At 39.8% G+C, this 12380-nt stretch overlaps 1 protein-coding gene across 1 annotated transcript; it reads right to left on the reverse strand.

Annotated features, from left to right (window-relative positions):
- Window positions 1-8837: 8837 nt before the first annotated feature.
- IL9 (interleukin 9) lies at window positions 8838-12148 on the reverse strand. Its single transcript, XM_007533024.1, has 5 exons — window positions 12035-12148; window positions 11902-11934; window positions 11784-11816; window positions 10483-10611; window positions 8838-8948 (listed from the first exon to the last, which is right to left on the reverse strand). The coding sequence occupies exons 1-5, from the start codon at window positions 12146-12148 to the stop codon at window positions 8838-8840; spliced, it is 420 nt and encodes a 139-aa protein (XP_007533086.1).
- Between the last annotated feature and the right edge of the window lie 232 nt (window positions 12149-12380).

Consider the following 12380-nt stretch of genomic DNA (forward strand, 5'->3'; position numbering starts at 1 on the left):
TTAACAAAGATGCTTCACTAGTATAATATTGTGATTCATAAAAAAAATAAATCGTTCATAAGAAAAATAAGTCGTTCACCTGACTAAAAATACATTTCACAAGTTTTGGTCTTCATTCAATTATTTTGGTCCAGAACTTATAAAAGCCTTAGGGTGACAGAAATGTCTATTGTTGTGTTAATGTAAGTAACTTTTGGGAAACCCCTGAGGATAAGGGCCGGTTACCAGGGAAACCAATATGCATTTTCCCACATCCTGACCTTTAGGGGAAAGAGCTCAGCCATTAGTTCAGTTCAATTGTTAATGAGCAGTGATTTAATCAATCACGACTAAACAACAAACTGTGCAACAAAGTCTCCACAACCTTCCCTTCCAGATAGAGGTGAACTTCCCATTTTGAGAATGCATGGGAGTTTGGAGAGGATGGTGTGTCTAAAGAGGGCTTGCAAACTCCTTGCCCTTTCCCTATGCTTCACCCTGCACATCACTTCCAACTGGTAATTTCTGAATAATGCCCTTTGAAATAAACCAGTTACCTAGTGAGCAAATAAATTTTCTGAGTTCTCTGAGCCTCTCTAGTAAAGCAATAAAGCCCAAGGAGGAGAACCTAGGAACTTTTCATTCATAGATAAGTGGTCAGAAGCCTGCTCAATGACTTGACTTGTGGTTGACATCTTTTTTTTTTTTTTTTGCTATTAAATATTTATTTTAATAGCACACATTGTTTTTCTTTTTCTTTTTAAATTTTTATTTATAAAAAGGAAACACTGACAAAAACCATAGGATAAGAGGGGTACCTTAAAGTGGATGGTGTTTTGGGAGACTGAGCCTGAAACTTGTGAGATTTGATTCTGTCTCTAGTAGATGGTCAAAAGTGAGTTATATTTGAGACATGCTGCTGGAGTTCTAAGAATTACTTTTCATTTGTTGGTGTGGGGAAGACCCCCACTCATATTGGGAATATAACCCAAATATCTGTCTCACCTAATGCATAGGCATCATGGTTATATTATAAAATATTATTTGGCAAAAAAAAAATAAAGGAAATATATCTGTGACCTTGGGAGAACAAAGGTGGTTACCACTGGAAGGGTATGTGGAAATACAGTACTTTGATGCTGGGAGTGGTATAGAATTACCCCCTTATTATCTTATAATCTTATAAGCCAGCATTACATCACTAATAAAACTTAAAAAAGGATAAATGAAATACTGATTTATGCGAATATATGTAGAAAGTGTCACTAGCAAAAAATGCCAGTCTCAAAATAATACATATTGTATAATTTCACTTAAGTAAAAATTACAGGAGAGGTAAATTTTTTATTAAGACTAAAAGTAGATTATCAATGAATTAAGGCTGTGGGAAGGGAGACTAGGAAATGACTACTAATTGACATAGGCTTTTTTTGGGAGATTAGATTGTGATGATGGTTGTACAAGCCAGTGAACATACTAAAAGAGTCTGAATTGTTGACTTATTTTTTTTTTAATTCTTTTAAAATTTTTTATTATTATCTTTATTTATACATTTGATAGAAACAGCCAAAAATTGGGAAGGGAGGGGTTGATAGAGTAGGTGAGAGACAGAGAGACACCTGCAGCACTTCTTCACCACTTGTGAAGCTTTCCCCCCGCAGGTGGGGAGCAGGGGCTCAAACCTGGGTTCTTGTGCATTATAACATGTGCATTCAACCAGGTGTGCCACCACCCAGCCCCTGAATTGCAGACTTCTAATTGGTGAGTAGCTTTGCATTTCTGCTGAGGGTCCTCTTATCAGAGGAGATGACGTTTTGTTCCGGGTGACTAAGGGAAACAGGGTAGGGAACTCTGACAAGGCAAGGAAGGAATTGCAAGACTGACATTTCAGAATATCTTCTTCTTGCTTGAAACTGGATGCACAGACACAGAGACAGACAGATGGAGAGACCAATGTTAATACAAGTATCATCTAACCTTGCCTTTGACCAATAACAGTACACACTGGTCTGGAATCCTGTGAAAACACAGCTGCTTGGGGTCTGATCACCTGGATAAGGGCAGCTGACTGTATTGAGATCTGTCACTCTCCTGTTGGTCAGAACACAGACTACAGCTCTTGAGTTTGGAACCTTGTATTTACCATTGTGAGTAGTTTGCCCCTAACAACTTTTCTGAGCCTCAGTTTCCTTGTCTGTATGCAGGACATAATGACATTCAATAATTACATACCCATGCAACTGGATTGTTATAGAGATTCAACTAGACAGTCCACAAATCATGTTCACCAGAGGGCTTGGTACACAGTAATCATTCAATGAATGTTAGTTTGCTTTTCTTTAAAATTCCTCCTAGATAAATCTCAACTGTCTGGCACAGGGAAAAGGGTAATTACTGTACAGCTAGCTTTCCACAACTTCTAAGAGTGCTGTTTTGGAGCTTGCATGCAAGGATATGGTTGATGCAACTTTTGCAGAAAAGCTAAGGGAAACCACCAAATTGTGCTGGTGACTAACTTATGATAGCAGCTCAAAGTTTATATCTTTGCCCATCTTTGGAAGCCATGAGCAGCCAGCAGCATCTGTCATTGCTGTGACAGTGGGTTTTTGCTGAGGTGGCACCTCCCAGAGGCTGCAGGAAGTAAACTATATTGCATAATCCACCCACCTGTGTCTTGACCAGCCATTCAGAAAACCCAGATGGAAGAGCAAAGAGAAGACCTGTGGTCAAGACCCAAGACATCATGTAGCCTTCCAGACAGCTACAGAAACCTCTGGTGGTGTCCAGCCTAGTGCCAAGGAAGTACTTCAGAAAGAGACTACCCGAGGATCCCCTAGCCTTCTTCCTTGTTTCTTTAAGTAGGCTCTAAGCTAGAGAAATGGTTGATAAACCCTGACCACAATCTAAAATTCAAATAGCAGTAAATGCTTGAGCTTTTTTGAGACTCATTTGATTGCCAAACCTGCCTACCTTATGTGATCTGCAGAATATTAATGTGTTTAATTATGGACTTGTACCCCAAGCCTTGCTATGCATGTTATGTAATCTATGGCGCTAGAACTGTGTTTAATCTTTCTAATTCTAAGATTAATTTTGAATTTTGAAATGACTGTAGAATAAAGGAGTATGGCCTCATAGTATTATGCAAGGTCTGGGGCATCTGTCTTACCCTCAGTCAAAGGAAGCATACACAAACACACACATAATTGGTAGAAACAGAATAAGAAAAGAGCATACGATTTTGAATCTTGAGCACCTGGGGTTGGATTCTTGCTGTAATTCTCACCAACTGTTAGGTTTTAGGAACATCATTTAATCTTTCAAACCTTGATGTCCTTATCTGCAAAACAGAAATTGTAATGCATGCCTCCTATGATAATTAGGGGATTGAATGAAATATATGCATCCTGAGTTCTTGCAGTATAAGTGCTTAATAATTATGTTCTTCATAAAAATGCTTAAGTGTATTGTCTGACAGACATTTTTTTTCAGCTCCTTGCTCATGGGGACCCATTAATCACCTAGGGAATCAGGTAACACAGCCCCCCTGGGTCCTGTGGAAGGCTCCATTGTAGGGCAGGACTCCAGAGCTGGGAACCTATCTATGAAGAGAGAAGACACTGAGGACATTCAAAACTTCAAGTCTCAGGGAAGAAGTCACATAGGAGATGCTGATATTTGCTATGGAAAATAATAATAGTGGGTACAAAATTTGAACCCCCAATGTGATGGGAGAGCCTCAGATAGCTCTCTTGATAGAACCCATGCCCCACCTCCACTCACTACTTCCACACATTGGTTTTCACTTCTCTCTGTAACCATTTTCTTTTTGTTTGAGGGTCTCTATTCTTAGCATAAAGCTGAATGACCTTTAGCACTGAGTGAATACATTAGGCCTGGTGATCACCTTCCAAAAATCTTGTGACATGGAAATTCAACATGTTGCCTTTTAATGTACACATTGCTATAAGTAAATCTAGAACCTGTCCAAACTAAGACTAGAACAATTATGATTGGGTATATTCATGGACCCACGATTAAGTGCATTTATACATCTTAGTATATAACAAAGGACTCTCTTTGCCTAAAGCATCTCCATGTCCCCTTAGTGGGAGGTATAAAACTACAGATAGGGAGAAAACTTGTACTCAGCACCATCACTAAATGATTTGTACAACTCCATGGGCAAGGGCTTCTTTGATAATAAAATATCTTTACCTTTGGCTAAAAAAAGGTTTGCTGCGAAGGTCGTGGCTAATATTGTTCAACCTTGCAGTTATTAAGAAATATATGTGAAAAGCAAATGAGGCCTTTTAGCTGTTTTATATCTTGGTGTTCTGAACTTCCCATTATTGTCATCAAAAGTTTATCTAGGCATATCTACTTCAATAAGAAGGAGAAGCAATTTTAATATTGACACTATCTAGATAAGTACTCCCTGTAGACTGTTCTTGAGACTTTAAGCCTTTATGTGGCATGAGAGGACTGCTGATGGTCAAACTATGCTATAAATGATATCCTCTACCTCCTTTTTTTTCGAGAGGCCTTCTAGTTAAATCTAGACCCCTGGGTATAGGGAGGTGTTGAGAAATTGTGCCCATGTGGTAGAACATTGGCAGGGCCCACAAACCATTTTGTTTACAGATATCCACCACATTATCCCCTCAGGGTATTGCTAGCTTAGTTAAAACCATTGCAAAAGTTGCTAGGATGCTGGGAAGGTGAAAGCGTCCTAGTGACTACCTTCCCAGGGTGCCTTTTGCTTCCCCACCCCCTTTCCCCGGCCAATCCCGTCCTGACTTTCCTCTTCTGGTTTTTGCCCTATAAGGCCCTCCTGCTTCCGCCTTTCTCTCTTTTGCCGGCTTTTCACCTCGGTGACCTGATGCAGGGAAGGGTTGTTGTGCACAGCAGGAGGCTGCCATTTTGCTAGCTCCACGTGGCCCAAACCGCTGTGCTCTCTCTCTCTCTTTCTGAGGTAACCTGCATGAATAAAGATTTGTGTTCCCTCTCCGCTCTGATATCCTCACTCTCCTCTGTAGCACAGCTCGACAGGGAGGAGAATATACCTTAGCACAGGTCTTGGAACTCACCTTCATCCGGTTTCTACCTGGTCATCACACAGAGGTAGGGAAGCCAAGCTAGTGGGATACTGGCAAGCTTCTCTTCCCAATTGGCCAGGTCATGTTAATCCCTTCCCAATTGTACAGGCATGGTGCTCCCTAAAGTGGTTAAAGGTTCCTGATCTTTGTGAGCATGTGTAGCATTTTCTGGTTATCCCCTCTTCTCCAGGTGAGTTCAATCCTGACCTACACACTAGCTTATACTTTGCTTTTGTATTTCATAAGGCTTTCATCAATATTTATGTCCTGCCTTCTCTGGCACAGGAGTAGGAGAAGCTTGATATAGGCATTTGAGACAATAGTGAGCAAAACAAACCTCTTGTATCTCAAGGAGCTAGTATTGGCACAGGGAGAAAGAGTAAACAATATACAAAATAAGGGCACAGATGAACAACAAAACAAATAAATGTAAGAAATGAATAAATGAGATCACACCTTAGAAGATGGTAGTACTGTGAAACAGAAGCCAGGATCAGGAGTGCTGGCAATAGAACAGGTTAAATATTAAGGTAAAGGGGGCTGGGTGGCAATGCACCGGGTTAAGCTCACATGTTCCCAATCTCAAGGATATGGGTTTGAGCCCTCACTCCTCAGCTGTAGGGGGTCTGCTTCACAGTGGAGAAGCAAGTCTACAGGTGTCTATCTTTCTCGCTCCCTTTCTATCTTTGCATCCTCTCTCATTTTTTCTCTGTCTCATCTTACCAAAATAACTAACTAAATAAATAAAAGAATAAATGGCTACCAGGAGTGGTGGATTCCTACTGCCAGCACAGAGCTCCAATAATAACCATGGAGACAAAAAAAAAAAAGGGGAGAGAGAGAGAGAGAATTTGATTATTCAGGGTTCTCCAGAGAAATAAAATAGATGTGAAAGGTAAGTAGGTTAGTTGGTTTTAAGGAATTGACTCATGCATTTAGGAGACTGAGAAGTCCCATGAGCTTTTGTCTATAAGATGGAGACCAAGGAAAGCTAAAAGTATATGCATGGAGTTCTATAAACTGGTGAAGAAGTATAGTTCTAGTTTGAATTTGAAGTTTTTTTTTGTTTGTTTGTTTGTTTTTTTGCCTCCAGAGTTATTTCTAGGGTTTGGTGCCTGCACTAGGAATCCACTGCTCCTGGAGACCATCCCTTCCCATTTTGTTGCCCTTGTTGTTACTGTTATCTTGGTGTTGTTGTTCCTGGATAGGACAGAGAGAAATGGAGAGAGGAGGGGAATACAGAGAGGGGAGAGAGAAAGATAGACACCTGCAGACCTTCTTCACCACTTGTGAAGTGACCCCCTTGCAAGTGGGGAGCTCAGGCCTCATACCTCATGCCAGTCTTTGTGCTTTGCACCACCTGTACTTAACCAGCTGATCCACTGCCCGACCCCCTGAAGGTTTAAGAAGTGGGGAACTGATGGTATAAACTCAATCTGGGCTCAAGCTTTCAGACAAGATGTATGGATATTGTGGGTGGTGGAATCTGGCAAGGCTTGACCTGAGAAGTGAGTCTGTCCTGTTAAGTCTCTCTCTCTACTGAGAGGTTGAGCAAAAGGGGGGGCACATGAACCTCAAAAGGTTGGCAGCCATATAAGTCTTCCCTGCCTCACAAAAACATCCTGCATCTTCCCTCCTCCAGGAGCCTGGCATTCCTTAAACATTAAGCATGCTCCACCTGCATTCCCTGATACTATAGCCCTTCCTTTTATTATCTACATACCAGTCTTCTGCTTTGTCTTACAAATGACTAAAGGTCTCCTTCCTAATTCCCCACAGGGCATTGCTAATCCTACCACTTGAACCCCTAGCAACAGTTGCTCAGGAGGTCCATACCATTCCCGGCCCCCTTTGCCTTTTCTCCACACCTTTCCTAACCATGTATGGTATTGTCAAGCCACTTTCATTTCTGTCTTGTCTCTTCCGTGTCCCAGGTGTGCAGACCAAGAGGCTGACTCCTGCTATTGCAGTTTGCGGCACGTGGCTTAACCAGGTGTGCTACTGCCCGACTTTGGGGTGTTCAAATAAATAAAGATTTGAATTGTCCTGCTGCCACGAGCTTGGTTCCTGGGTCATCGCTCTCCTGCCCACGTGATGCTAGCCCAGCAATAAAAAGGTCAGTTCTTCCTCCTCTGCATTTGTATTCTATTTAGTCTTTCAGTAGATTAAATGAGGCCTACCCACTTTGGAGAGAGTATCAGCTTTACTCAGTCCATTGATTCAACTGCTAATTACATCCCATAGACACATTAAAAAATCATATTTAGACAAATATCTGGTCATCCTATGTCCTGGGCAGGTGAAAAAGTGAAATTAAGTGGCAAACATAGTTAGAGTCACACTATACCAGCCAGTAAAGTCAGTCCAAGAAACCTTCAGGGTGTAGCCCTCCTAGCCTGTCACCCCAAAACAGGCACTACATCTTGCATATGTGGAGGCTAGCTGAAGAACTTCTAGGTGGAATTATAATTTGATTCCAGAGTTTCTCTGCTTTGTGTTCTGACCCAAAGAGTCTACTCCATGACCTTTCCCTTGTCCAGCTTTGATCACTTTCCTGTTTTACACATGCCCAATATTCCTAAGCCATCTTCAAATTGCTTCCTTCTCTCATTTCAGGGATATGGTTGGTTTGTCAGGGCCCTGAACTCTTTGGCAGTGCTCGCTCTGAGCCTCCTTCTCCTGCACCCATGAACATGGTGCTCCAGGCATGATCTCCCATTCCCTTGCAACAACCCTCAGACTGCCATGAAAACCCTCAACTGCACTGACTTTTCCCCCAAACCTTAAGATATAGATTCGTTGTTAAGATTAAGATTCGTTGTTAAGATTAAGATTCGTTGTTATTTATTTTTATAAATATCTTTTCTATTTCATTTTTTATTTTTTATTTATTGAGGGAGTAATGGTTTACAGTCAACAAGGACTGTGACACTCTTAAGTGTGTCCAAGATATAGAATCATATTTCTATCATAGGAATCTGTGAACCATTCAGCCCATTACCTGAATTTGTAATTCTTCTTTATGCTAAACTTCAAGAAGAGACCAAGTATCAGATTCTGGTTTTTCTTTTAAATATATGTTTATTCCAAGATAAGTTCAAAGTTTTAAGTCAATTATTACATCTACTTTTAATTTAGTTGGTTTACATAATTTTTATTGTAACAGCTTAAAGAGGAGGCATTTTAGATTCAATAAATAAAATAAATAATTAATTCTAATGTTGAGTACTGGCTCACTACCTAGTACCACATAAAGCCAAACACACAAACTTTTACAGAAAAGGGAGAAAACTAATTGTTGTTCAAACTGGCAACTGGAGATTTAGTTTTGCTTCAACTCAACTTCCCCACTTTTCTAAAGAGAATCAGTCCTTGCACAGTCAGAAGTAGAAGACAGCTGGAAAGCCAGGCACCAGATTTGAGAGCAAGTGGCAAGAATCTGAGCCTTCAGATCTTCCTGCCTCGTGGACCATGGGTCCTTTAAAATCTTTCTAGAATAAAAACTGTAATACACCCTAACTATTCCTCATTATTTTTGAAGGGACAAGGTAAGCAAGAACGAAGTTGAAGCATTTAAATCTCCAAGAGCTATTCTTTTGTTTTCCAAATTTGGATTTAGTATACCAACTTCAAAAGTTAGGTTCAACCCAATCTATCAATTTCTGGCCATTTTCTCTTCCCATCCCCACCCCAACCCTAGTCCCCAGGATCATATCAGATAGACCAGTCCATGGGGAGAATTCTGTTCCAATTTCATCTTCATATTGTGCCCTTCATTGTTTCTTTCTGGAAAACTTCCAGGAGACTCTTCAGAAAAGTTGGTATGTTGCCAGTTGTGGTTTGGTTGCATGGCTGTTCACAGGAAAAAAACTGTGGAGGTAAATGTTAAAGTGAATGGATCCACATGGAACATAGTAACCACAAGAACCATCCTTCCCAGAGCCTATTGAGGGTATGAGGTGTCTGTAGGAAGAGAATATAGGCAACATGGGCTTTGAACATAAATGGGCAGGGAGAGTTAGGGTTAGCATTCTGTAGACAGTATAGGTCCACTGACTTCTCTCTCTCTCTCTCTCTTCCTCTCTCTATCTCTCTCATCAAATGCTCTTAAATCTCCTAATCAGAAGAAGTATTTTGGGGTACTCTCTGATGTTTAAATTTTTATATTGTCTTTTTTAGTTTTTCTTTCCAAGGTTATTTTATAGTCCAGTGACTTAAGAGCAGACTTGGAGGACACACATACCTGAGTTCAAATTTCAGTGTTGCCACTAATTATATATGTACTCTTGCTACCTGGAAGATGGAACAGTAGCTGGAGCTCTGGACTTAACAAGCATGAGGTCCAGAGTTGGATCTCCAGCACTGCATGCACCAGAGTGATGATATTTCTCTCTCTTCCATTCTCGTGAGTAAACAAGTCTTTAAGAAGTATGTGATCTTCAGTCAGTTAATCAACCACACTGAGCTTTAGTTTTCTCCTCTATAAAGTGAAGGTAATAAATCTAGCAGTTTTCCCAAAGATAAGTATTTCAATAAAATAGTATATATTAAGGACATATAACTCTGTCATAGATAATAGAATTAAATAGTCAAGCAAAAGGTTTTCCACCTTCTGTGATCTTGTGGAGATGTTTATAACATAAAGATTCACCTCGCTTCTACCCCTGGACTAGCTATATTGCTGAATAAGAGAAAATGCCAATGGGCATTTAAGGCAAATGCCAAGACTCCACCTTACTAGAGTTGTACATTCCCTTAAACACCTCCTTAACCAATCAAACAGCAAATCTTTAACTTACAGGCCACAAATCCACAAGGTTAGCAAATTGAATTTCTAGGATAACTTAGTAATAGGTGTGTTGTAGCCCCAATTTTCTAGATTTTAGCTTCTAATTATAATTATGATGCATTCTTTAATTATTCAACAGCTAGACAAAAGTGAGTGGTTATATACGTGTCTTTTCAAACTACAGGGAGTGATAGGCTTATTAGGAACAGAACTCATTTTAATGCTATTGTTGATTAAATTTCTTTTAAAAAATTTTTAAATTGTCTTTACTTATTTATTGCATAGAGGCAGCCAGAAATCAAGAAGGAAGAGGGAGGGAGAGAGAGAGAGAGACAGAGACAGAGAGACACCTGCAAAAGGGCTTCACCACTCACAAAGCTTTCCCCCTGCAGGTAGGGGACCAAAGGCTCTAACCTAAGTCTTCGTGCATTGTAGCATGTGTGCTCAACCAGGTGTGCCACCAGCCGGCCCCTTGAGTAAATTTCTTGGACATTCCTTACAAACCTAGAACAACCAGTTCCAACGTCATCACTCTTTCTCATTCAGATCAAGTTGTTATCAACACTCACGTAAAAATAACTAAGTAGAACAAATCACAAATAGAAACAAACTCACTTGACATTTGTTGCTCTTTAGCACTCCAATTATTTTTCTCAACTTATATAAAGCCGAGTGGAAACTTGTTTCCGTTGCATTAATCATCTGTGAAAGACCCTCCTGGAAGCATGGTGTGGTACAGTTATCCTGGTAAAGAATGCAATTGATGAAAAAGAAAAAAAAAAAAAAAGAAACAGACGTTTGATTAGATGAAGAAGTACAAAAGAAATACCTGTAGAAACTATTTTATTTAACTACTGCAACCTAACTGGCATTCTTTTTAGATGGGCCTCTTGCCAACCTCGGAAATGATCTTCAATGTGAGGTAATTTTTACATAGTGAAATTTCCTGGAGATTTGCAGGATCCTGGAAATGGTGCTATAGAGCCTAATAGACAGTTCTGAGGCTCCTTTTTAAAACAGTAATCCCTGCTCCAAAAGTGTAAAACTGGGTTTGCAATTATCAAGAAAGGAAAAGTCTTTTCACATCAGCTTGATGGGGAATGCCACTTGACCACAGGCAGTGTTTTAACAGTGACTAAAATCATGGATTATAAACTTGGGGTGGTGGTGGACTGAGTTATAAATGCATGGTCCTCCCTCACCAGATGCCTAATGGACTGTAATAAGATGTGATGTTTAGCCTTAGCTAGACAATCTTCTACTATTTTTCTAGGCCTTATATATGAGAGCAAAGCTAGGCTTCCTAGATAAGAGCCTCCTCCCAAACTTAACCTGAAGATTCTACCAGCCTTTTCTTTTTCTCTGCTGAAGTGGAGAATAAACCACTGGGATCCCTTTTCATTTCCCTCTATCCACAACCTCAGGCACTGTCTTCCCCAGGGACAACATCCAGACCTTGCAGATAGTTATCCAAAATCAGCTAAATAGAAAGGAAGAAAGGAGGGGGAAAGGCACAACAAAAAGACAGTTTGTGCCAGAAGAAAGAATTGTTTATAGTTTTGCATCTCTAACATTATTTGGAAAATACGGAATAGATTAGAAATATTTGTGACATCAGCTGTATTTGTGATATTCTTAGTTCTAGTCTGATTTAGTTGTAACACTAATATAGCCAGATGTTCAAGACTGTTTTTAAATTACTGAAAAGTATTAAATTTTCTCAAGGAGCATAAAGCCAACTATGAAAAAATGTATATGGTATAGAATTTCAAGACCCTCATTTTAAAAGAAAATACTAATCTGTAACAATTACAATAATGCAACACTTTCTTATCTAAGCTATCAAAGAAAGTGATTATTTTTTACTTAAGAACTTAAAAAGCAAGACTACGATTATGTTCTTTTATTGTACTTACAGTAGGGATGGGAAGACATAAACAATCAGTCACCTGCAAACGAGAAATTTCAAAGTGAAGATCCCAGATGGTGAGAATTAAAATCAGTTTGGAAAGTTCTCAAAAAACTTCTACTCACATTGGTGCTGCAGCTGCATTTTGGAGGATGTTCCTAAAGCAAATAGAAAGACAAGAACCCTTATGGGTTATACATTGTTTATCTTCCTAGAGTTCCCTTGAGCTGCCTGACTGTTGTCCAATCTACATCTTACCTTCAGTGTGTTGATGAGGTGATTGGTATATAAAATTCCTTGCCTGGTCAAGCACACCTTACCAGCCACAGAGAAGAAGAGCAGGGCAGATGTAAGGACCACAGGCAGAAGCATCTTGACACAGGGCTGGAAGTTCACCTGAACATGCCTTCAAATTGAGCTGTATTTAAAGCTCCCTTGCACACATGGAAAAAACCCCTTTACATCAAACTGATACTAAGGACTTTTTTTCTCTGTAAGTTTGGGTCACTTGACATTGAAAAAATATATGTATATATCAAACTGAGTCACTTGGCAAAAATGGGTTTACATTGTGCCAGGAAATGTCATTCCTCAGTAAAGATAC

The sequence above is a fragment of the Erinaceus europaeus genome, chromosome 2, assembly GCF_950295315.1.
Source record: "Erinaceus europaeus chromosome 2, mEriEur2.1, whole genome shotgun sequence".
In the NCBI taxonomy this organism is placed as follows: Eukaryota; Metazoa; Chordata; class Mammalia; order Eulipotyphla; family Erinaceidae; genus Erinaceus; species Erinaceus europaeus.